Here is a 26,557-nt window from a genome sequence, read left to right on the forward strand (position 1 = left end):
AGGAGGTGAGCCATGTTTTCCCTGCCTCCAAAGCAACTGATATCATTGTGGCGGTCTCAGCCCTGAGGCCTTGTTCCACCCGGAGCAACTTTGCACCCAAGTTCCACTCATTTATAGAACATCAGGGAGGCTGTGGGGGCACACCGTCATTTGGGTCTCTGGGTGGTGGTGGTGAGGAGGGTCCCCTCGTCTTTCCATTTCCGACACTAGCACCGAGCATGCCTGTCCCACAACCGGAGGTTTCTCCGGACTCCCAGGGTGGCCAGGTGTCTGGGACGAAGCAGTATTCTGAGCTGCCGATGCCCTCTGAGCCAGAGACCAGAGCGTTGCCCGAAGAGGGTCCCTCCTGCATTGTTCCTGGGGGCTAGTTGGTGAGTCCGTGCTGTCTGACATACTCACTACAGCGATCTGGACGGTGGCTGCCCAGAGGATGGCTGCTCGGTTGTGGACACGGGGATGATTTGGAGGTAGTGAGACCATAAGACATAGAAGCAGAATTCGGCCACTCAGCCCATCGTGTCTGCTCTGCCATTCAACCATGGCTGATATTTTTCTCTCCCCATTCTCCTGCCTTTTTCCCATAACCCCATATCCCCTTGTTAATCAAGAACCTATCTAAGTCTGTCTTAAAGACACTCATGTCCCGGCCTCCACAGCTTCTGCGGTAAAAAGTTCCACAGATTCACCACTCTCTGGCTGAAGAAATTCCTCCTCATCTCTGTTTTAAAGGATCGTCCCTTCAGCCTGAGGTTGTGCCCTGTCGTTCTAGTTTTTCCTACTCATGGAAACATCCTCGCCATGTCCACTCTATCCGGGCCTCGCAGTATCCTGTAAGTTTCACTAAGATCCCCCCTAATCGTTCTCAACTTCAACGAGTACAGACCCAGAGTCCTCAACCGTTCCTCATACGACCAGCTCTTCATTCCAGGGATCATTCTTGTGAACGTCCTCTGGACCCTTTCCAAGGCCAGCTCAGCCTTCCTTAGATATGGGGCCCAAAACTGCTCACAACACTCCAAATGGGGTCTGGCCAATGCCTTATACAGCCTCAGATGTACATCCCTGCTCTTGTATACTTGCCCTCTCGACATGAATGCTAACATTGCATTTGCCTTCCTAACTGCTGACTGAACCTGCATGTTAATCTTAAGAGAACCTTGAACAAGGACTCCCAAGTCCCTTTGTGCTTCTGATTTCCTAAGTATTTTCCAATTTAGAAAATAGTTTTTGCCCCCATTCCTCCTTCCAAAGTGCACAACCTCAGTTTCCCCAGAACTTCCTCCATTGTGATGGCCACTACACTCATCTGTGTCCCCTGACTCTCTTGGAGCTCTGGCATCCCACCGGTGTCTTCCACCATGAAGACTGATGCAAAGCAAATATTCAGTTACTCTGCAATTTCTTTGTTTCCTATTATTATTTGTCCAGCCTCATTTTCCAGTGGTCCAATGTCTATTTTTGGCTTTCTCTTACCTTTTATATATTGAAAAAAACTCTTCTCAGCTTCTTTTATATTACTAGCTAGTTTACATTGATATTTCGTCTTCTCCCCCCTTATTGCTTTTTTAGTTGTCCTCTGCTCACTTTTAAAGGCTTCCCAATCCTCTGGCTTTCCACTAATCCTTGCCATTCTGTATACTTTTTCTTTCGCTTTTATGCTGAGGCAATGGCCACCCTCACCATGTCGGTGAATGACAGAGGAGGACATCCAACGCGACTGTGTGCCCCTCCTCCATGGCCACACTTGCAGCCGGGTGCCCCTGGAGAGGGCACCATTGAAGCCTTCCATTCCGGTTGGGCATCGTAGGAACTGAGATGTATTGTCGACCGTTTTAAACACATTTAGGTTTAATGCTTTAAGTTTCCTTTCTGCTCTGTTATTCTTTCGGCTGTTTCTCTTCTTTGGGGACTGCCCTTCTTGTTTTGTCCCTTAGTTTGTATAATTGAGTTTAATTGATTTATCCAAAAAGGAAGTTGGAACTTGTGCGTTTCCACGATGGGGTAGTGGCTTTATTTTGTGTTTAACAATAAATACTGAACCTTTCCAGTCAGACTTCCTGATTTATTACACAATCTTATGACCAGGTCAGAACCATCTCCAAGATAACATAATTTTATGACCCTCTCTAGGTTTGTAAGGAAACATTGCGACTTACATGGAAGCTCAACTTCACAAATCCCCACTTTCATTGAATTTTATGACCCCTTGCGCAAATTTGTGAGGCATCAGTGTTACTTACATATCAGGGTTCAAGAATGCCTCCTTTTATTGACTTTTATAAGCCCTGGGCTACTTCATACTATACCCAATGTAGATTGAAACTGATTTTTGCAGAGAGTAGTTTTTACAAATTATGAATCAAGATATTTACATACCCTGGCTGAACGAACCAAAGCATGAACTTTCTTTCGGCACTGATCTGCGATCCTAAGCACTTCATTGTTTGCGGAGAGAATTTCTGCAACTTCCTTCCAAGCTTTGGATCGTATCTTTCTCGGTGGCTTTGATTTTCCTCAGTGAAAAATGTGGGTCTTCCTTTCCTCCACCTCACGTAATAATGTATCCAACTACTTTTTCGGAAAATTCTGAGTTCTCTTCTTCTCAGCTAGATTTTCAATGAACAAAGAACAAAACACAAAGAAAATTACAGCACAGGAACAAACGCTTCAGCCCTCCAAGCCTGCACCGACCATGCTGTTCGACTGAACTAAAACCACCTACCCTTCTGGGGACCATATCCCTCTATTCTCATCCTATTCATGTATTTGTCCAGACACCCCTTAAAAATCACTATCGTATCTGCTTCAACTACCTCACCTGGCCGCGAGTTCCAGGCACCCATCATCCTCTGTGTAAAAAACTTGCCTCGTACATCTCCTTTAAAACTTGCCCCTTGCACCTTAAACCTATGCCCCCTCATAATTGACTCTTCCATCATGGGGAAAAGCTTCTATCAACTCTGTCCATGCCCCTCATAATCTTGTAGACTTCTATCAGATCACCCCTCAACTTCCGTTGTTCCAGTGAGAACAAACCAAGTTTCTCCAATCTCTTCTCATAGCTAGTGCCCTCCATACCAGGCAACATCCTGGAAAATCTCCAAAGCCTCCACATCCTTCTGGTATTGTGGCGACCAGAATTGTACACTATATTCCAAGTGCGGCCTAACTAAGGTTCTATAAAACTGCAACATGACTTGCCAATTTTTAAACTCAATGCTGCAGCCAATGAAGACAAGCATGCCGTATGCCTTCTTGACTATCTTCTCCGCCTGCGTTGCCACTTTGAGTGACCTGTGTACTTGTAGACCCAGATTCCTCTGCCTATCAATATTTTTAGGGGTTCTGCCATTTACTGTATATTTCCTATCTGTATTAGAGCTTGCAAAATGCATCACGTCGCATTTGTCCGGATTAAACTCCATCTGCCATCTCTCCGCCCAAGCCTCCAACTGATCTACATACTGCTGTATCCTCTGATGGTCCTCATCACTATCCGCAAATCCACCAACCTTTGTGTCATCCACAAACTTACTAATCAAACCAGTTACATTTTCCTCCAAATCATTTATATACATTACAAACAGCAAAGGTCCCAGCACTGATCCCTGAGGAATGCCACTAGTCACAGCCCTCCATTCAGAAACGCACACTTCCACACCTACCCTCTGTCTTCTATGACCGAGCCAGTTCTGTATCCACCTTGCCAGCTCACCTCTGATCCAATGCGACTTCACCTTTTACACCAGTGACCATATTCTAAATTAAAACATGCAAACACATTTAAGCATTACAATTACATTCAAAATATGATACACACTTAAATAGTCGCTTCAGATTTAAAATAATAACAAAACTGGGGCAGCACAGTGGTTAGCACTACTGCCTCACAGCACCAGGATCCCAGGTTCGATTCCCAGCTTGGGTCACTGTCTGTACGGAATCTGCACCCTTTCCCTGTGGCTGCGTGGGTTTCCTCTGGGTGCTCCGGATTCCTCTCAGTCCAAAAGATGTGCTGGTTAGGTGCATTGGCCATGCTAAATTCCCCCTCAGAGTACCCGAACAGGTGCTGGAGTGTGGCGACTTCATTGCAGTGTTAATTTGAGCCGAGCTGTGACACTAATAAATAAACATTAAACTTATACACACGTATAAACATTAAATAATAGTAATATTCAAGCATAAAAAATAAAATTGTGAGTATTTCAAACAAGAAAAAAAAAATTCAGTTCAAAACTCCAACTTACCTTCAAAACACTTGTGTAACCTGTTTTTTTCTGCTGTCTTCAATACAAAGCATGAGGACGGCCTCAACCGGGATCTTGGGTTCAAGTCACACTATCTGTAACCCCCGCGACTTGTCTGGGTTTGCAAAATCTCACTAACTGTCCTGGCTGGAGACAATTCACACCTCTTTAACGTGTGCTTAACCCTCTCTCCACTTATATTGGCTGCACCTGTAAAGACTTGATTACCTGTTAAGACTCACATTCCAACAATTATATTGCAATTGAATTTGTGTCTATATATGTCCTATTTATGAACCAAACTGTTTGCTTACCTGATGAAGGGGCAATGCTCCGAAAGCTTGTGCTACCAAATAAAACTTTTGGACTTTAACCTGGTGTTGTGAGACTACTTACTGTGCCTAACCCAGTCCAACGCCGGCTACTCCACATCTTTGTATTGAAGACAGAGAGATTATATCATAAAGATTTTAAAACTTTTTTTGCTATTCATTTTAAGCAGTTAATCTTTTTGTTATTGACCCATTTAAAGTGTAATTTTATTTTTATGATTGGAGATGAGTATTATTTCATATGTATAAATGAATAAATGTCTGCTGCCTCTACTCGCTGCAGTAAGAGCAGAATAATATGTGCGTAAATAACTAAGCGTAAACACCCACTTATCATTGGGGCAAGAAAGCTCACGTTAGTGCTGTCCTTTCAGTTTTGTTCCAGACATTTCAGTGCAACACTTCAATCTCTGCCATCCTATCAATTACACACAACCCCCACCCTCACAATATATATCTTGTCTTATTTTCCCTGTCTTCATCTCTGACAAAGGTTTATGCTGATTCAAAACATTGGCTCCATTCTCTCTCCACAGATGCTGTCAGATTTGCTATTCTGTTTCACATTCCAGCATCTGCAGTATTTTGCCTTTATCTAAAGATTGGTTGGAGATGCTGCGGTTGATCTCTTGGGTCCAAAGGGGAATAAGGGGATATTAGACGGTATGGGTTCTCCAAGGAGGCCTTCACGACACACGACAACGCAGAATCGCTGAGCAGAGACTGATAGCCAAGTTCTACACACATGAGGACGGCCTCAACTGGGATCTTGGGTTCATGTCACACTATCTGTAACCCCCAAGAGTTGCCTGGGCTTGCAAAATCTCACTAACTGTCCTGCCTGGAGACAATACATATCTCTTTAACCTGTGCATAACGCTCTCTCCACTCACATTGTCTGTACCTTTAAGACTTGATTACCTGTAAAGGCTCGCATTCCACCCATTATCTTGTAAATTGAGTTTGTGTCTTTATATGCCCTGTTTGTGAACACGAGTCCTCACTCATCGGAAGATGGAGCTTGGGGCTCCGAAAGCGAGTGCTGCCAAATAAACCTATTGGACTTTAACCTGGTGTTGTGAGACTTCTTCCTGTGCTTACCCCTGTCCGACGCCAGCGCCTCCACATCAAATTAGACGATGTCAGGTTTAAATAAGGGAGAGAAAGGAAAGCATTATCTAGTCAGTAATTACTGAATATGATCATTCAAATGTGAGATTGCAATACATTCTGAGCATTTTCAATGGAAATATATCATTTTCTTCTTTATTCGCTTTGGATACGGTTGAGGGGGATGACATACCAGTGGTGAGCCGCAGTGAGAGGATCTCCAGCACTGTGTCCGTCTCTGTGGCTCGGAAGGGTAAGGGGCAGAGCGGGAGGGCAATAGTTATTGGGGACTCGTTAGTTAGAGGGATAGATAGGAGGTTCTGTGGCAGCAAAAGAGACTCACGGATGGTAGGTTGCCTACCGGATGCTAAGGTCCGTGACGTCTCGGACCGTGTTTCCGGATTCTGAGGGGGGAGGGGAAACAGTCACAAGTCGTGGTACACATTGGTACCAACGACATAGGTAAGAGAAGGGACGGGGATTTAAAGCAGGAATTTCTGGAGCTGGGCTGGAAGCTGAGAGCCAAGACAAAACATGTGGTCATCTCTGGTACGTTACAGATGCCACGTGATAGCGAGTTGAGGAACAGGGAGAGAGTGCAGTTAAACATGTGGTTGCAGGGATGGTGTAGGAGGGAGGGTTTCAGATACGTGGATAATTGGAACACATTCTGGGGAAGGTGGGACCTGTACAAACAGGACGGGGTGCACCTGAACCAGAGGGGCACCAATATCCTGGGAGGGAAATTTGATACGGCTCTTCAGGGGGGTTTAAACTAATTTGTCAGGGGAGTGGGAAAAGGAGTTGTAGTCCGGAAGTCAGTGAGGGTGGTGAGGTATTGGGGAAGGTATCAGGGTCAAGGGTGGTAGACAGGAAGGTGGGTTGAAGTGTGTCTACTTCAATGCAAGGAGCATCCGGAACAAGGTAGATGAACTTGGGGCATGGATTGCTACGGGACTACGATGTTGTGGCCATTACGGAGACGTGGGTAGAACAAGGACAGGAATGCTTGTTGGACGTTCCGGGGTATAGATGTTTCAGTAAGTGTAGGGAAGCTGGTAAAAGAGGTGGAAGAGTGGCATTATTAATCAAGGATAGTTTAACGGCTGCGGAAAGGCACTTTGAGGGGGATCTGCACACTGAGGTAATATGGGCTGAGGTTAGAAATAGGAAAGGAGCGGTCACGTTGTTAGGAGTTTACTATAGGCCCCCAAATAGTAATAGAGATGTGGAGGAAGAAATTGCTAAGCAGATTATGGATATGTGTGGGGGTCACAGGGTAGTTGTCATGGGGGACTTCAACTTTCCAAATATTGATTGGAAACTTTGTAGGTCAAATAGTTCGGATGGGGCAGTTTTTGTGCAGTGTGTGCAGGAGGGTTTCCTGACACAATATGTCGATAGGCCGACAAGAGGTGAGGCCACATTGGATTTGGTACTGGGAAATGAACCGGGCCAAGTGTTAGATTTGGTTGTGGGTGAGCACTTTGGAGATAGTGACCACAATTCGGTGTCTTTTTAATATATATAGAATATAGAAACCCTACAGTGCAGAAGGAGGCCATTCGGCCCATCGTGTCTGCACCGACCACAATCCCACCCAGGCCCTATTCCCACATATTTACCCGCTAATCCCTCTAACCTGCACATCACAGAACTCTAAGGGGCAATTTTTAACCTGGCCAATCAACCTAACCTAAACATCTTTGGACTGTGGGAGGAAACCGGAGCACCCGGAGGAAACCCACGCAGACACGAGGAGAATGTGCAAACTCCACACATTCTTATTGCAATGGAGATGGATAGGGCCGTATGGCAGGGCAAGGTTTACAATTGGGGGAGAGGTAATTATGATGCGATTAGGCAAGAATTAGGGGGCATAAGTTGGGAACAGAAACTGTCAGGGAAAGGAACTAATGAAAAGTGGAACTTTTTCAAGGAACAAATACTAGGTGTCCCTGATAGGTATGTCCCTGTCAGGCAGGGAGGAAATGGCTGAGTGAGGGAACCATGGTTCACGAAAGAGGTGGAATGTCTTGTGAAAAGGAAGAGGGAAGCTTATGTAGGGATGAGGAAACAAGGTTCAGATGGCTCGATTGAGGGTTACAAGTTAGCAAGGAATGAGCTGAAAAAGGAGCTTAGGAGAGCTAGGAGGGGACATGAGAAGTCCTTGGCGGGTCAGATCAAGGAAAACCCCAAGGCTTTTTACTCTTATGTGAGGAATAAAAGAATGACCAGGGTGAGGTTAGGGCCGGTCAAGGACAGTAGTGAGAACTTGTGTATGGAGTCAGTAGAGATAGGAGAGGTGATGAATGAATACTTTTCTTCAGTGTTCACCAAGGAGAGGGGCCATGTTTTTGAGGAAGAGAAGGTGTTACAGGCTAATAGGCTGGAGGAAATAGATGGTCGGAGGGAGGATATCCTGGCAGTTTTGAATAAACTGAAGGTTGATAAGACCCCTGGGCCTGATGAAATGTATCCTAGCATTCTTTGGGAGGCAAGGGATGAGGTTGCAGAGCCTTTGGCTTTGATCTTTGGGTCCTCGCTGTCCACGGGGATAGTGCCAGAGGACTGGAGAATGGCGAATGTTGTTCCTCTGTTTAAGAAAGGGAATAGAAATGACCCTGGTAATTATAGACTGGTTAGTCTTTCTTCGGTGGTTGGTAAATTGATGGAAAAGGTCCTTAGGGATGGGATTTACGACCATTTAGAAAGATGCGGATTAATCCGGGATAGTCAGCACGGATTCGTGAAGGGCAAGTCGTGCCTCACAAATTTGATTGAATTTTTTGAGGAGGTTACTAAGTGTGTTGATGAAGGTAGGGCAGTTGATGTCATGTACATGGATTTTAGTAAGGCGTTTGATAAGGTCCCCCATGGTCTGCTTATGATGAAAGTGAGGAGGTGTGGGATAGAGGGAAAGGTGGCCGATTGGATAGGTAACTGGCTGTCTGATCGAAGACAGAGGGTGTTGGTGGATGGAAAATTTTCGGATTGGAGGCAGGTTGCGAGCGGAGTGCCACAGGGATCAGTTCTTGGTCCTCTGCTCTTTGTGATTTTTATTAATGACTTGCAGGAGGGGGCTGAAGTGTGGATCAGTAAATTTGCTGATGACACCAAGATTGGTGGAGTAGCGGATGAGGTGGAGGGCTGTTGTAGGCTGCAAAGAGACATAGAGAGGATGCAAAGCTGGGCTGAAAAATGGCAAATGGAGTTTAACCCTGATAAATGTGAGGTGATTCATTTTGGTAGGACTAATTTAAATGTGGATTACACGGTCAAAGGTAGGGTTCTGAAGACTGTGGAGGAACAGAGAGATCTTGGGGTCCATATCCACAAATATCTATAGGTTGCCACTCAAGTGGATAGAGCTGTGAAGAAGGCCTATAGTGTGTTGGCTTTTATTAATAGCGGGTTGGAATTTAAGAGCCGTGGATTTATGCTGCAAATGTACAGGACCTTGGTGAGACCACATTTGGAATATTGTGTGCAGTTCTGGTCACCTCACTATAAGAAGGATGTGGAAGCGCTGGAAAGAGTGCAGAGGAGATTTACTTGGATGCTGCCTGGTTTGGAGGGTAGATCTTATGAGGAAAGGTTGAGGGAGCTAGGGCTGTTCTCACTGGAGCGGAGGAAGCTGAGGGGAGACTTAATAGAGGTTTATAAAATGATGAAGGGGATAGATAGAGTGAACGTTCAAAGACTATTTCCTCGGGTGGATGGAGCTATTACAAGGGGGCATAACTATAGGGTTCGTGGTGGGAGATATAGGAAGGATATCAGAGGTAGGTTCTTTACGCAGAGAGTGGTTGGGGTGTGGAATGGACTGCCTGCAGTGATAGTGGAGTCAGACACTTTAGGAACATTTCAGCGGTTATTGGATACGCACATGGAGCACACCAGGATGATAGGGAGTGGGATAGCTTGATCTTGGTTTCAGATAAAGCTCGGCACAACATCGTGGGCCGAAGGGCCTGTTCTGTGCTGTACTTTCTATGTTCTATGTTCTATTCCTTCTTCATCGCATAAAAGTCATTACAGAAGAGAAGACCATTTGTCCCATCGATTTTATTCCAGTCCGCTGCTGAGGCACTGGGACCCACTCAGTCCCATGCCTCACTAAAATCCCCATTGCTCTGCAACTTTATGTTTTCAGGTGCTCTTCCTTTTGAAATCAATCATCATCTCCACTTCCACCACATTCGTAGGCAGCAAGATACAAGTCATCAACACGGCTTCCTCTGAAACCCCCTCCCTCACTCAAAACAAACCTTCGATGATAACACATAACATCTAAGGCGAATTTGCAATAAAACACACCGTGTTTAGGCATGGGCCTTGAGCAATGTTTGGCCCGGTGCTGGATGGTGTCTGTGGCAATTAAATTCTGTTTACTTAGTGGTTTACATATTTGATAAGTCAGTTCACACTGGGAGCTCACTACGACTATGTAAATACAGACCTCGTGAACTGAATATTCCGTATTCTCCACTGTGAATTATACAACATCTGGTATAAACTGGGAGTAAAATATATCACAGATACATCTATGGTATCAACCACGGTGTCATGAGCACTCAAATTTCATTTTTTTATGTATAGATCAGTGCAGTGCATCCCAATGAAATAGTGCAGACTGCATATGCTTCGCATATTAGAGTGCATATCATTGTCAGGAAATGTGCCCCCTTCAGAGTACGTTGGTACTGGTGATCATTACAGTGAAAGGTGCCATTATTGCCACTGAATTTGAAGTATGCATTTGAAGTTTGTCAGACTTTTGAATGGATTTACCTTGCATTAAGTTGATCTTTCTCTGCAACCCTAGCTATGATTGTAACACTACATTCTGCACTCTCGTTTCCTTCTCTATGAACGGTATGTTTTGTCTGTATAGCACGCAAGAAACAATACTTTTGGCTGTATATAAATACATGTGACAATAATAAATCAAATCAAATCAACTCAAATCCATTAAAGTCAAAGCATTTTTGCTTGCATTACAAATGGTGTATTCAGCTGTACTTTATAACACCAATTGCAGCTGTAAAATATTATTACTACACTAAAGTGCCAATTTAAAAGGATTAACAGGAATATATAACAATTTTAACAATTTATTGCTCCATTGTAAACCACAGCATCTGATATATGCCGAACTTTACATCAGAGGAGGCCATTCGGAACCACTGGGCCTGCATTGCCTCTTTGAAAGAACGAAGCAATTAGCCCCACTCTCCGCACTTTCTCCATTAACCTGTGAATGTTTCCGAGACTGTGGGCTGATATGGATTGGACAATAAAGCTTCTGTGCCTTGCACTTTAGTTCTTTCTCTCTCGCTTCTGTCTTCCATTATCTCTCCCTTTCTCTACCGTTCTGTCCCTCTTTGTCTTTCAGATTCCCTGTTTGTTTCTGCATTTAAAGATTTAGAACATAGAAGAAACATAGAAAAACTACAGCACAAAACAGGCCCTTCGGCCCCACAAGTTGTGCCAAACATATCCCTACATTCTAGGTCTACCTATAACCGTCCATCCTATTAAGTCCCATGTACTCATCCAGGAGTCTCTTAAAAGACCCTATTGAGTTCGCCTCCACCACCACTGACGCAGCCGGTTCCACTCGCCCATCACCCTCTGTGTGAAAAATTTCCCCATAAGATTTCCCCTGTACCTACCCCCCAGCACCTTAAACCTGTGTCCTCTCGTAGCAGCCATTTCCACCCTGGGAAAAAGCCTCAGAGTCCACCCGATCCATGCCTCTCAATTTATTCTTAATTTAAAATAAGGTGACAACCCGTAATGAAATAGGCTGTTCATTTAATTTGTGATGGAAAATGGGTGAATGATTGGACCCGATCTCCCTCTTGCTGCTTCAAGTTCTGCGTCCATGTTGCTCTGAGCTGTGGAAGGAATTGGTTGCTTGACTGGGGCCTGTTCTTATCAGCGAATGCACGTGTCGAGCCTGTGAATGTTCTCTGCTTTGGGATATTAATACTGCAGTAATGCTCATCTCTCAGGTATTCTGTTCAATCCCAGCACACTGGGAGACAAAGTAAGAATTTGGTGAGGCCTTAACAGATATCTTCACATCCACTTTGACCACAGGCAAGGTTCCAGAGGATTGGAGAATGGCCAGTGTTGTTCCTTTGTTTCAGAGTGGAAACGGAGATAATCCAGTGAGCCTGACGGCAGTGGAGGGGAAACTGTTCGAGATTATTCTGAGAGATAGGATTTGTTTGCATTTGGAAGTGAATGAACTTGTTAGTGATGGACAGCGTGGTTTTGTACGGGGAAGGTCATGTCTCACCAACTTAATTGAGTTTTTTGAGGAGGTGACAAGAATGATTGATGAGGGAAAGGTGGTGGATGATGTGTACGAGAACTTTAGTAAAACATTTGACCATGGCCCTCATGGCAGACTGGTGCAGAAGGTAAAATGTCATGGGATCTGGGGTGTGCTGGATGGATACAGAACTGGCTTGGCCATAGAAGGCAGAGCAGAGCGGTGGAAGGTTTCTTTTCAGAGTGGAGATCAGTAACTAATGATTTTCATAGAGATCAGTGCTGGGACCTTCTGTTGTTTGTATCATATATAAATGATCTGGAGGAAAATGTGGTGGTCTGATTAGTAAGTTTGTGGATGACACAAAAGTGGCAGAGTTGCAGAGAGTGACGAAGATTGTCAAAGGATTCAGCAAAATATAGAGAGATTGTAGACTTGGGCAGAGAAATGGTAGATGGAGTTTAATCCAGACAAATGTGAGGTGATACCAAAAGAGAAAATGCTGGAAAATCTCAGCAGGCCTGGCAGCATCTGTAAGGAGAGAAAAGCGCTGACGTTTTGAGTCCAGGTGACCCTTTGTCAAAGCTAAAAGGCATAGAAAGTGGGAGATTTTAGTGGCAGGTCCACTCACCTGATGAAGGAGCAGCGCTCAGAAAGCTCGTGACACCAAATAAACCTGTTGGACTTTAACCTGGTATTGTGAGACTTCTTACTGTGCCCACTCCTGTCCAACGCCAGCATCTCCACATCAGTATAAATTGAAGCTGAAAGCTTATGTTATATCGAGGTTTGAATTTTATTGACTCTCAAAATGTTTATATCCAGTGAAATGAACCCCATGATGAAACCAACTTATAAAAGAAACAAGAACATGTTGCATTACTCAATTATAACCCTTGGGGACAGGTGCATGCCAATATTAGGGGCCCCAGAAATGAAGGTGAGCTTCGGGCTCCACAAAGTGCAAGTCAGCCCCAGTTTGTGTTCTAGTTTGTGCTATTTTTGTTTTCTGCAACATGCTCATCAAATATCTTTCCAATTCTCTTCTAAAATTATACATTAAAATATCTTCTTCCACCTTTTCAGGTAAAGCCTTCAAGCTTTTTGGAAATTCCTTTATGGGATGTGGCCAAATTCAGTGGGAATAATGGTGCCGTTCACTGTGATGATCACCAGAAACACTGAATGGGGCACATTTCCTGACAATATGTATTCGAAATTGCTAATTATGGTCTGTGCTATTTCATTGGGAGGCACTACACTGATCTATTGATGAGTGTGATGATACTGTGCTGTTGATATATTTGAAGTAGAAGGGGACTGTGTTCAAGGTAAGTTTTTTTGCTACAGCAGTCACTATGTGTGGAAGGAATACCACTCATGCTGGGAAAACAGGATCATTACTCATTTTAGCCATGTAGTGTTTTCTTAGGAGAAAGCAAATGGATTTTTGTTTACAAAAGAAAATGTTCCCTGTGTTTTTTGATTGAAGGAATGGACAGTAGGTTTAGGTATGCAAGGTGTGCACACTTGTATACAAGCCTTTTCGGATTCATTCATTAACACACCCAGCTACCTCAACACCTCAGAAATCTGCAATCTCTGACTATTTAGATAAATTCTTTTAGCAGGAGAATAAAAAAGCATATTAACTTTTTCCAACATTATACACCATTTACCAGATCTTTGCACACTCAATGTATCTATTTGCAGTTTCCTTATGTCCACTTCACAACTTATTTTCTCACCTGTTGGCAAATTTGGCAAGCATCCCTTCATGACCTCCATCCAAGTCCCAATCCAGATATTGACTGAGATTGTCTCCATTTCACCTCAATATCTCTCACTGAACTGCAAGAAATTAGACTGAATGCTATCAGCATTTTCTATTTGTATTTCAGCTTCTGCAGTATTTATCTTTAATTCACCTGATCCAAGTCCAGTTCACCAATTAGTCGGGCAAAAGTCACAAGGTGAGCCAGACAGTCCGAATCAGCAAGCATCGATCCAGCCAGGGTTGAGGGCTGGCCAGCCAGCAACAGCGAGGTGCCGAATCAAGCCTCACCAGCACAAGGAAATGATGAGTTCAGGTCACAAGTAGCCTTATATTACCATTGCAATAAAGTTACTGTGAAAATCCAGAGTCAGGAGGCTCAGGCAAGCAAGATTAGTGAGATTGTGCAGATGGGACAGCGACTGAATACTGGTTGTAGATGAGATGTACTGAGTGGATACATGCACTATTGGCCTTGCTCGCCTTGACCACCGAGTGCTCACCCATTGCCTCAAAGGAATGAGTGAATTGTTTTCTTTGAAACAGAAGAGAATGAAGCAACATTGGGTTGGGATATACATTTATAAGGCTTTAGCTTGAAGTGCGTAGGAAGGACAAATCTGCTAGCAGAGATGTCAATGACCAAGGGGGTAGAAATGGAGTAGAAGGAAGGAGAAGATGATTCTTTTCACTCAAGTTGTAATGTATGTTTTGAACTCTCTGATTGAAAGTGTGATAAATGTAGAAATCCAAATCGCATTTATAAAATATTTTTGGCTGTGCAACTGAAGGCCGATAATCTCCAGGGTCACAGATCAAGAGCTGAAAATTGGGATGAGGCTCGAGACCTTTTTCCCCGAGCACCAACACATTGGGCCAAGTGGCCTCCTCCTGTGCTGTAGTTTTCCTATGTTTCTGTGAGTAGTTGTATATTATTCTCCTCATTGGACAGACTGAGCTCTGGATTTATACCTGGACACCTGCAGTTCAGCTTTTCCTGACCTAAACTGTCACCAGTGGTTCAGTTCCCAGTACTTAAACTAGAGCATTGCCTGAAACCATATCCTGTAGATCTTTACGTGCATTGTATTTACATTCCTATTCATTCCTTAACATTGTAGCATGGCGCATTCATGCAATGGATTTATATCTCATTCCATACCAGTGTTAGTTGTTGCTCAGCAGCAGCCCAATCACTTTTGAAGTACAGGGTTAGGTTAAAACGCTGTTAGAACTCCTGTTAGAATGCTGATATTCGGTGTCAAGTACATGGTGGGAGAGCAGATTAACCTTCATCCACTTCACCGACATCATCACTAACGACTAGTCTGAGTTTTAACTCCCATCTCCCCGTCTAAAAGTGAATGATGACTAATATTGTTTGGCTGAATTGTCTGATATTATCCAGTTCCCAGAGTCTGAGTTAACTTCACCAGCCCTCAGTTCAAATCCAACAAGCTCCTGTGTGAACGAATTAACACTTTCTAGTCAAATCTACAAAGAAAAAGTCAGAAACCAAATCATTCACTGACAATGTTTAATTGACTCAACAATATAAACATAACTTCAATATAATATAACAATAATTAATTTTAACTTGCTGCAGACAGGATCACCTAGTAACTTCACTAACAATTATTGAGCAGTTAAATAGCACAGTGAGTAAGAGTTTGTCAGTTCAGTCTATCACCCATCAGGAAACATTCTCTAAATCACTAACGATTAAAATATAGTTCAGACCAGTGTCTGAGATTGCTGCAGATTGGAGAGATTAATTTAGCATCAACTATTTTGGAATCTAATTAATCCATTCAGTATTCTGTCTATCTAATACTGTTGATTAGAGGATAGGTTTTTCTTGGGATTTTGCCCTAATCGGGGGATAGATTCCCTATAGTGTTGAAGGACACCATTTGGCCCATCGAGTCTACACTAACCACAATCCCACCCAGCCCCTATTCTCATAACCCTATATATTTACTCTGCTAATCCTCTGACACTAGGGTCAATTTAGCATGGCCAATCCACTTAACCCGCACATCTTTGGACTGTGGGAGGAAACCAGAGCACCCGGAGGAAGCCCACGCAGACATGGGGAGAATGTGCAAACTCCACACAGTCACCCGAGGCCGGGATTGAACCCGGGTCCCTGGCGCTATGAGGAAGCAGTGCTAACTACTGTGCCGCTCCAGTTAATAGTAAATGGGCCGCGCTTTTTGTGCTCGGCCCTATTCTCTTTCACATTGACTGTGGCTTTCACTGATGAGGTGTTAATCCATGGTTCCCTCTGTCCGTTCAAGTGATACAACAGATCCCTGCTTCTCTAATACAAGAAGATGTGAGGAGTTCCCCGATGTTTGCAGGAACATTTATCCCTCAACTTGTTATGGTGAGAAACTGACATGAGAAATCAGCAGCCTCACAGAAACATTTCAATTTGAATTTCAGGGATCAGAAATAATAGTTTTAAACCTGAATGACAAGTTTATTTTCCCTCCTTTTCCCAGCTGGGACTGTCACTAGTAAAGTCACTATAATTGTCGACTTAAATTACCCTGGAGATGTTGCTGTTGGGCCATCTTGTTGAATTGTTGAAGCGACTGTTTGATAAAACTAAGCAGAATACTCAGGCACTTCAGATACAGCTAAAAAAAGTCAATCACATTGGAGGGGATCTGGAGTCAGATGCAGAACAGACCAGATAAGGACGGCACATTTCCTTTCCAAAAACACAGACAGATTAATGATCACTGACAACAGTTTCTTTTTAAATTCAGTTTCTAATAAACTGTATTGAAATTCTCAAAGTCATCTGAACTCATGTTCACTGGGTTATTAGCATTATCTCTGGATTGTTAATCCAGCAACAGAACCAATATGTTCCCCTTCCCTGATGGTTGACATCCACTCCATGGCCATTTATCTCATTGCCATTTGTAATTATGAGCATTAATTGGGTGTTACGGACCACATCACAATAGTACATGAAAGTTGAAATGCAATGCATTTCTTTTTCTCTTGTTCCCTGTTCTTTCCACTTTATATGTATTAATTCCTCATTATTCGATGATTAGTTTGACATTTCAGAGTTGTGATTTTTACATTAAACCAGAGTCTTATCCCTCTCTCCCTTGGTCCATTAGTCTGCAGCCCCAAGTGATATCTAATACCAGATCATATTTCTAGCGTGAGCTTGCTATTCTAACCTGGTCATTGCTGATTACAATTACTGGTTCCCATTCCTTGATTTTTGAAGTCTGATGAATACGGTGAAACTTCACCATTTATTATTATACCAGAGTGAGGAGAGAATTAACAAACTGCATATGATGGGAAATGTAAAATAAAACAGGAAATACTGTAATGTACAGCAGCTCCATTTGTATATGGAAAATAGTATTAATGCAACAGTTACAACATAAGGAACCTGACCCAAAAAATCAAACTATCTTCTCTCTGTTTAAATGCTGATGATCCTGCTCTGTGTTTTGACCACAATCCATACATTGAGCCAACAGTGGTTCAGACAAAGAACAAAGTATGGATTACACTGGGTCACTCAACTTCCATGACTTGTTACACTTTGAGCCAGCAGGTGAATTTGCCAGGTCAACTCCTTTATTGGACAGACTCCAGTGCCTTGAAAGTTATACTTTAGTGTATAAATGACAGTCAGATCAATTGGGCAGTCAATATTAAATAGTTTGGGTAGGATTCTCTGGCCGTTCACGTCAGCAGGATTCTCTGGTCCCACTGCAGTGAACGGAGATTTGGCTGAGCACCTAATTCTCCGTCCTTGCTGGCAGCGGTGGTGGGGCAACAACTGTTGTTTTCTTACTTAGGGAATTTAGAAAGCATTGATACTTTCATTCCAATTCCCCAGTTACACAATCCCACAGGATACTTTCTCTGGGTCACTCCATGCAGTGGGTATTTGTCCCTATTGGACGGTGAGATCTATCCCAGCTAAGCAGACCCTGTTCCTTTCCTGAACCCACACAGGTGAATAGCAGGATTCCCCCTCACCTGATGAAGAAGCAGCATTCCGAAAGCCCATGATTCCAAATAAACCTGTTGGACTTTAACCTGGTTTGTGAGACTTCTGACTGTCACAGTGGGAGATGCAACTCACTCAGCTCAAGGAGGAAACTGGGAACGGCCAATAGGATTTCAACCTGGAGCGTGCCACTTAAAGGGGTGGGACAGGAAATCAGACACAAGTGTTCATAAAATGAGAGCAGCAATGATTATAAATTACAATATTCACACTGTCACTCTCAGTCACGATCCAGATTGTTTACAAATTCAAATGTTTATGATTGCAATATTCACACCATCACTTTCAGTCTCGAACTGGATTTCTGCAGTAACTCCAGCTGATTTTTTCCATTTGGACTGAACTGATTCTCCTCCAAGCTGAAACACATTAAATATTAAACAGTAAATAAACAATATTGAAAAATAGTGTAAATAACAGGAGAATGGAGTTAATGGACAAACTCTTCCAGTTGCTGGATTGTCAGACAGCAGACATACAACTGAAGATATGCGTCAGGACTCTGTGGATGTCCTGACAAACCCGAGAGGTTTAAACTTCAGTTGGGAAATTCCCCTGCTGCCCCACGATCCTGTGTGAATGTCCTTGACTCTGAGATAGAGTTGGAGATTTGGGACAGATCCACACAACGTTCCTGGATAGTTACCCAGGAATGTTAGAAAGTGAGAGGCCTGGTTTAAAACCTGGGGGTAACTCCACAACTGAGTCCCCCAATCACTCCCACTCGCAGCCACTAACCTTCATACTTTACCTCCCACCACTCCCACCCAATATCCATCTCAACTATCCTCCAACAATCTCCTGACTTCTCCACAACAACCCCATTGACCAACTCTGACTAAACTCCCCAACTTGACTGCCCCTGACCCGATTACTCTGTGACCTATGCCGCTGAGCCATCCCAATTAACCCCATGCCACTACCAACCTCCCCTCCACCAACCCCCCCCCAAAAAAAGCTCAGACTATATCCTTACTTTGACAAAGGGTCATCAAGACTCGAAACGTCAGCTCTTTTCTCTTACAGATGCTGCCAGACCTGCTGAGATTTTCCAGCATTTTCTCTTTTGGTTATCTCCTTACTGCTCTTGTATTCCCCAACTAACCATATAACCCGATATGACTACTCTCCCGGCCATTCTTCTGACATTCTCAACGAACCACTTACCTTCCTCTCTCACCCAAGTGACAAACCCGTTCACTCAGTCATCAACTAAAAGTAATTACGAGACCGGTCCTTTAACCTTAAGCTGGTGCTGTAAATTGGGCAGGTGGTCTCTTTTCCCCGACTCTACTCTGCTTCAATGCACTGAAGATCGCAGAAGAAATATGCTGCAATGTCAGGTTGGAAGAATCTTCCCGCATATGGCAATTCATTTATCATTGCCGCTGCTTGAAAGATTCAGGCCAATTCATATTTCAAAATCCCATTCATATTTTAATACACTAAAAACTAACACACTTACTTGATCAGGTCCAGATTCTTGCAGGTCTGTATGAACTGGCAGAGAGCAGGGATTGATTGGTCTGTGAAGGAGTTTCCCTGCAGATTCAGATGTGTCAGTGACAGTTTTGTACTGAGAGCGGAGACAAGATCCTCAACACTAGAATCTGTGAGACCGTTGTTATATAGACTGGGGATCAGATAGAGAGAAAAGTAACAGGAATCAAAGTAAATCCCGGTGCTTTAAAGAATATAACAATAATTATGTAAAGTATGAGACATTCAAAAAACATAATTTTCATATAGATAGAAACAAAAATACTATTTGGTGCAATGGTTAGCACTCCTGCCTCACAGCTCCAGGGATCCAGGTTCGATTTTGGGCTCAGGTGTGAAATTTGCATGTTTTCCCTGTGTACTCATTTAGTTGGGTGCTCCAGTTTCCTCCCACAGTTCAAAAGTGTGCAGGTTCGGTGGATTGACTACAGTAAACTGCTTGTGTGTGTGCGCCAACACACATGTGTGTTTGTGTGTGTGTGCGTGTGCGTGCGCGCATGCATGTGCCCCATGATGGACTGATGTCCCGTCCTGTGTGGTGCCCTGCCTTGTGGCCAGTATTTGTTGGGTAGGCTCCGACTCCTGTGGTCCTGAATTGGAGTCAATAATTCGTGAAAATGATGCAAAAAAAATACTATTAATGTTGTAAATGAAATAGCATAGAATATACTGGAAATAATCAACAGATGAGGCAACTATTTGTGAAGAGAGAGGCAGAGTTTGACTTTGAGCTTTCATTAGAACTCGGATTTAGCAGTGAATTAGCAGGCTACAAGCAATTGCTGTTGTTTGGGTGGATGATGGTGGGAGAAAGGAAAGCACAGAATGGAATTATAGGAGTCATTAAATGATGAAAAGAATGACAGGACAAGACAAAAGCACAGGATCCTCATGTACTTGGGTCACTAGGGAGAGGCACGGGATGTCAGTGACTCAGGAACAGAGGTTATAGTCATTCTGAAGATCATGGCTCTGATTTCACCAAAAGTTATGAAGGCAGGAGACAGATCACCTGTTCACTAATGCTTTCCGAAACGTACTTCCCTCAGGCTGCTCGGGCCCAGAGGGAAGTCCTGTTTGCTGAGGGCTGGAGGGGGAGAATGGAGATTGCTGAGGAGCTGCGCAAGTCCTGAGCAAACAGGACTTCTCTTTGAGCCCGAGAAGCCTGATGGAACACTTTTAGGAAGGCATCAGTGTTGCAGTTCCGTAAAAGGATCAACATCCTGATGTGTTTGAGCAAAGTGAGTACAGCACATATTGTTAAACTTACTGTTTTAATGTAACTGAATGGTTGCATGCAGGAGACATCCCTGGGGAGATATGTTGCACAGTCAAACTGGAACCAGCATAAGCTAGTGAGTGCATATCTATGATAGGTGAGTAACAATGAAAATATATCTGCTTGTAGAAGAGAACACACATTGCCAGGGAACGAGCTAAGAAGACTGGTGCTGTCCAGATTTTGCCATTTTTGCATCAATGGAAGATAAGGCCAGACGCAGGCAGACAGTTTGCGCAGCAGAGGAACGGTTTATGCAGCTGAGTGAGTGGCCTAATGGATGGCATAGGCAAGTCACTGATGACTACAAAACATAGAGCCTATGTATCCATCACTGGTCACAGAGAGTCATCCACAGGATGTGTTGGAATAAAAATAGAATAACTGGGGGCAGGAATGGGATATTTAGCCTCTTCATCATTCAGCCTGCTCCATCATTTGATAAGATCAATGGCTGTTGGATTGTGGCCTCAACTCCACTTTCCTGTTAGTGTCCCCCCGACTCTCTGTAACATCAATTTCTCCTAATCGCAGAAATAAATGACCTGTCCCTTATTCTGAGACTACGTCTCTGATTCTAGACACCCTAAGTAAAAAGTCTGACAACTGTTAGACAAGTTGTTAGACTTCTTACTGTGTTTACCCCAGTCCACCGCCGGCATCTCCACATCTAGACCCCCGAGCCAGAGGAAACATCCTTGCTGCATCTCACCTGTCAAGCTGTAAGGATTTTAGGGCCGTGCTCACCTCAAAACCAGAGAATCCCTCTGAAGGTCAATGGACATTTACATGGTCTGCCCTCACCCACAAGCTACAATTCCCGTGGCGGGTGGGATGGGAGAATTCCAGCCTTATGTCTGAATGAGAGCAGCTCTCATTCTTCAAATCTCCAGAGAATAAAGGCCTAGTCTACTTAACCTTTCGTCATCGGAAAGTGCCTCTACATCATGAATTAATTTGGTGAATATTTATCACACTACCTCTATGACAGGTATACCTTTCCTTAGGTAAGAATACCCAAACTGCACACACTACTCCAGTGGTGGTCTAACCAAGGCACTATATAACTGCAGTAAAACATCTTGTAATAAATGTAAAGATTTAATCTAATATGGCAGGGGAATGCAAACCCAGGTAAGAATTCAGACGAGGGGGAATTAAGAACAAGAGAAAAAGACAGCAAAGAGAATAGGAAAAGTAATAGGCAGAGAAATCATGGGCCAGAATCAGGACAGTAAAACGCTCAGACCATTTGTAATAAAATGGATGTATTAGTTGTGCAGATAAATGTAAATGGGTCTGATATAGTTGGGATTATGGACATGGCTCCAAGGTGACCAAGAATGGGAACTAAACACTGAGGCTGTTCAGTGTTTAGGAAGGACAGATAGGAAAAGATGATGGAGTTGCATTGTTAATTAAAGAAGATACTGAAACAATATTGGGGAAGGACATTAGCACAGGTGATGTGGTATCTGTATGGATTGAGTTAAGAAACACCAAAGGGCAGAAAACATTTTTGGGCTGGTATATAGATCACCAAACTGCAGTGGTAATATTGGGAATAGCATAGAAATCGGAGAAGCATATGATAAGGGAACATCTGTGCTCATGGGTGACTTTAACTTGCATATAGATTGGATGAGTCAAATTAGTCACAGTATAATAGAGGAGGAAATTCAGGACTGTATATGGGATGGTTTTGTACATTGAGGAACCTACAAAGGAACAGGTCATCTTGGACTGAGTATTATGCAATGTGAAAGGATTAGTTGGCAATCTAGTCGTGAGGGAACCCTTGGCGATGACTGCCAAAATATTCGAGAATTCTTTGTCGAGGTGGATAATGATGTAATTGATTCCGAGACCAGGGTCCTGAATCTCAATAAAGGAGATATGACATATGAGATATGAATTGGCCATGATGTACTGGGAAACATTACTAAAAGGAAGAACAGTAGACAAGCAATGACAGGCTTTCATGGAACAAATAGGTGAACTCCAAAAGTTGTTTATTCCTATTTGGCGTAAGTATGGAAAGAGAACTGTGGCCAAACATGGCTTACAAAGGTGAGTATTAGATTCAAAGAAGAAGCATGCAAATAGGCATAAAAAACATTAGACCCAAGGACTGGAAGCAGTTTAAAATGCAGCAAAGGCAGACCAAGGGATTGATTAAGAAGGGGGAAAATAGCATGAAAATAAGCTAGCGGGGAACATAAAAACTGACTGTAAAAGTTTATCGAGATATGTAGAGAGAAAGATTGACAAAAACGAATGTAAGCCCATTACAGTCAGAAATGGGACAATTCATAAGAGGAAACAAAGAAATGGCTGAGGAACTAAATTCATACTTTGCTTCTGTCTTCACAAAGAAAGACATGAATAATGTACTGGATGTTCTGACAAACACAAGTTTTAATGACGGGCTGAAGGAAATCAGTATTAGTCGAGAAATGGTTTTGGGGAAATTAATGGTTTGGAAGGCGGATAAATCTTCAGGGCCTGATAACCTCCATCCACGAGTAGGTAAGGAAGTGGCCCTAGAAATAAATGCATTGTTGGTAATTTTCCAAAATTCTTTGGACTCTGGAATGGTTCCTACAGATTAGAGGATAGCTAATGTAAGCCCACTATTCAAAAAGTGAGGTAGAAAGAAGACAGGGAAATATAGACCAGTGAGCCGAAGTAGCAGGGAAGTTTTTTTTATTCATTCGTGGGACATCGGCATTACTGCCTGGCCAGCATTTATTGCCCATCCCTAATTGAACTTGTTCAGAGGGCAGTTGAGAGTCAACCATATTGCTTTGGCTCTGGAGTCAGATGTAGGCCAGACCAGGTAAGGAAGGCAGATTTCCTTCCCTAAACGGCATTAGTGAACCAGATGGGTTTTTCTGACAATCAACAATGGCTTCATGGTCATCAGTAGATACTGAATTCCAGATATTTTTAATTGAATTCGAATTCAACCATCTGCCAGTGGCAGGATTCGAAACTGGGTCCCCAGAATATTAGCTGAGTTTCTGGATTCATAGTCTAGCAATAATACCAACTCGGCCATCGCCTCCCAAAGTTGCTAGAGCCCATTCTCAAGAAATTCATCTCATAGCATTTGGAAAGCAGTGGTATTATCAGACAAAGTCAGCATGGGACTTACAAAAGGGAATTCATGCTTGACAAATCTACAGAATTCTTTGAAATGTAACGAGTAGAGTTTTGCAGGAGAGCCGGTGGATGTGGTTTACTTAGATTTTCAGAAGGCTTTCAACAAGGTCACGTAGCAGATTGCTATGTAAAGTTAAAGCAGATGAGATGGTGGGTAGTGTCTTGAAATGGATTGGAAGCTGGTTACCAGACAAAAAAACAAAGAATTGGAATAAATAGGTCTTTCTCTGATTGGCAGGCAGTGACGAATGGGGTATCGCAGAGATCTGTGCTCGGACCCCAACTGTTCACAATTAATTTGGAGGAGGCAACTAAATGTATTATCTTCAAATCTGCAGATGATACCAAGCTGTGTAGATGGTAAGCTGTGAGGAGGATGCAGAGATGCTTCACTGTGATTTGGACAGCCTGAGTGGGTGGGCATATGCATGGCAGATGCGGTATAATGTGGATAAACGTGAGGTTATAGGAAGGCAGATTATTATTTGAATGGGCATAAAATGAGCGATATGGATACTCGGTGAGATCTTGGTGCCCACGTTCATCTGTCGCTGAAAATTAGTGCGCAGGTTGAGGGTTGAACTCAAGATCTTCTATTTACTAGAGAGATACTTTGATCACTTAAACCATGGTGTCCAAATAAATGTCAACATAACATTTGTCTTCCTAATCACTTGCTGCGCTGCATATCAACTTTTGATGATCCACATACCAGGACACCCAGGTCCCTCTGTGAGGAAGAGTGTGCTGTCATTCTCCATTCACATTATGCAGTATTTTTCTATTCCTCTTGCCAAAGTGCAAAAGTTTACACGTTCTCACATAATACTCCATCTGCTAAATTTTTGCCCATTCAATTAACCTCTCTAAATCCCTCTGCAGAGTATTTATTTCATCTTGACTATCTCCTGAATAACGGGTTCTAGCTTTTTCCCTATGACAAATGTTAGGCTCGCATGCTTATAGTTGTTCGCTCTCTGTCTCCAACTTCTCTTGAATAGAGATGTTAAATTAGTGATTTTCCAATCCACTGGGACCTTTCCAGAATCTGGAGAATTTTGGAAGATTACAACCAATGCATCCACTATCTCCGCAGCCACTTACATTAAGTCCTGAGGATAAAAGAAATCAATTCAAGAGACTTGTCAACTTTTGGTTTTAATAGTTTCCCAAATACATTTTCCATAGTAACTAAGATAGCTTTAAATTTCTCGTTCTCTTTTCCTCTTGATTTTCAAGAATTCTAGGGACATTTTTCATGCCTTCTACGGTGAAGAGAGACACAAACTACCCGTTCAGTGCATCTGCTATTTCCTTGTTTCTCATTATTAATGAGATTAATTAACTTTGGTACTCTTATCCTATATCAATTCTTGGGACAGAATTTTACAATGGATGGGATTCTCCCGCGAACCCAGCTGCCTGAACCTATATAAAATTTCACAATTGGGCAGGCAGAGCCTCAGCCAGGAATCCTGCACTTTCACCTATGAAGTGAAATCACCCACCATGCTTAAAATCCTACCATTGGAGAACCTCTGGCAGCTTTTATATTTCAAGCTAATTTTCTCTCATCGACTAATTTCTTCCACTTTTTTTTCCAACATTCTTTACTGGTTTCTAAAGTCTGTCCCATTGTGACCTACCACTAATCTGTGGAAATATTAACACTTTTCCTTTTAATTTCATGCTCTCCTGAAAATATTTTGTTAGCTACGGATGTTGTATCCTTCACATAGACTCTTTTTCTCATTAGAATATATTTTTCTTGAAACTTATGAAATGTCTCCTGAAATGTCTGCCACTGTTTCTCTATCATCCTAATTTTTAATTTATTTTCCTAATTAAATTGAGCCCATGCTGTCCTCATACCCTTTTAATTGTCTTTATTTAAGTTTAAGACACTAGATATTGGACTGGACTTCTCACCAGGTAGGTGGTGAAAGGTAAAATTCTACAGTTATGATCACTGCTTTCTAGATGCACCTTTGTAAAAGATTATTAATAAATTCGGTCTCAATACAATTACCAAGTCTAAAATAGCCTGTTTCCTGGTTGGCACTGAGGCATTCTGCTTTGAGGAATTGTCTTGAGTACACTTAATGGATTCATTTTCAAGAGAAACATTACTAATCTGATTTGTCCAAACATATATGAAGATTAAAATTATTTAACATTATTGCAGTACTTTGTTTTTTATAAGCCCGCACATTTCTTGCTGCATACTTAATCTGAAAGTGTGAGGGCGCAATAAAAGACTCCCACAAGTGACTCCTTGCCTTACCTAATTTTATCACTAATTAAACTCATTCCACAACTTCATCTTCTGAACTAAGATGACCTCTCCCTACTGTACTGTCATCTGTTATTATGTATATTCCTGACCTTCCATTCACTATCTAATCCCTCTATCTTTCACAAGTCAAAGGCTGCTGTAACCATAGGAGAGCTATACATCTCCGAGGAGAAGGAGGGAACTTTATAGGATGCACCCTCGACACAAAGATCTGTGGGACTGACATCCCATAAGCCGAGGGATTAGGGAGAGAAACAGGTTGAAATATGAATGCACTTTTTAAAATTAACAATTGACACTAATAATAATGGATCGTGTTTATTTTTATACCAATAATAGTACTTAAAATATATTGTTAAATATTCAGTTATTATAAATGTAGGCCTGATTTTTACGTTGCTCAGGAAGTCATGTCCCTGACCTGGTGCAAATCACGATGCCATCTTGCACTTGTGCAGTATTTCAATCGGCAGATGTGCATTAAGAGTCAGAAGTGCACACGTCAAGAGTC

The 26,557-nt window shown here is 42.7% G+C and overlaps 1 protein-coding gene and 1 long non-coding RNA gene across 2 annotated transcripts in view; both read right to left on the reverse strand.

The window, feature by feature from the left end:
- Nucleotides 1-16,844: 16,844 nt before the first annotated feature.
- The window catches only part of LOC144505282 (uncharacterized), a 445,368-nt gene continuing 435,655 nt past the window's right edge, over nucleotides 16,845-26,557 (reverse strand). Inside the window, exon 2 of the long non-coding RNA XR_013499801.1 lies at nucleotides 16,845-17,924. This is a non-coding gene — a long non-coding RNA (uncharacterized LOC144505282). The remainder of the gene's footprint in view (nucleotides 17,925-26,557) is intronic.
- Nucleotides 16,845-26,557, reverse strand: part of LOC144505281 (NACHT, LRR and PYD domains-containing protein 3-like) — a 96,753-nt gene continuing 87,040 nt past the window's right edge. Inside the window, exons 12-13 of the mRNA XM_078231352.1 lie at nucleotides 19,272-19,439; nucleotides 16,845-18,165 (exon numbers count right to left, since the gene is read on the reverse strand). Of these exons, the coding sequence (XP_078087478.1) occupies nucleotides 18,078-18,165; nucleotides 19,272-19,439 (256 nt within the window). The 3' untranslated portion in view covers nucleotides 16,845-18,077. The remainder of the gene's footprint in view (nucleotides 18,166-19,271; nucleotides 19,440-26,557) is intronic.

Source organism: Mustelus asterias, chromosome 16 (genome assembly GCF_964213995.1).
Source record: "Mustelus asterias chromosome 16, sMusAst1.hap1.1, whole genome shotgun sequence".
NCBI lineage: Eukaryota > Metazoa > Chordata > Chondrichthyes > Carcharhiniformes > Triakidae > Mustelus > Mustelus asterias.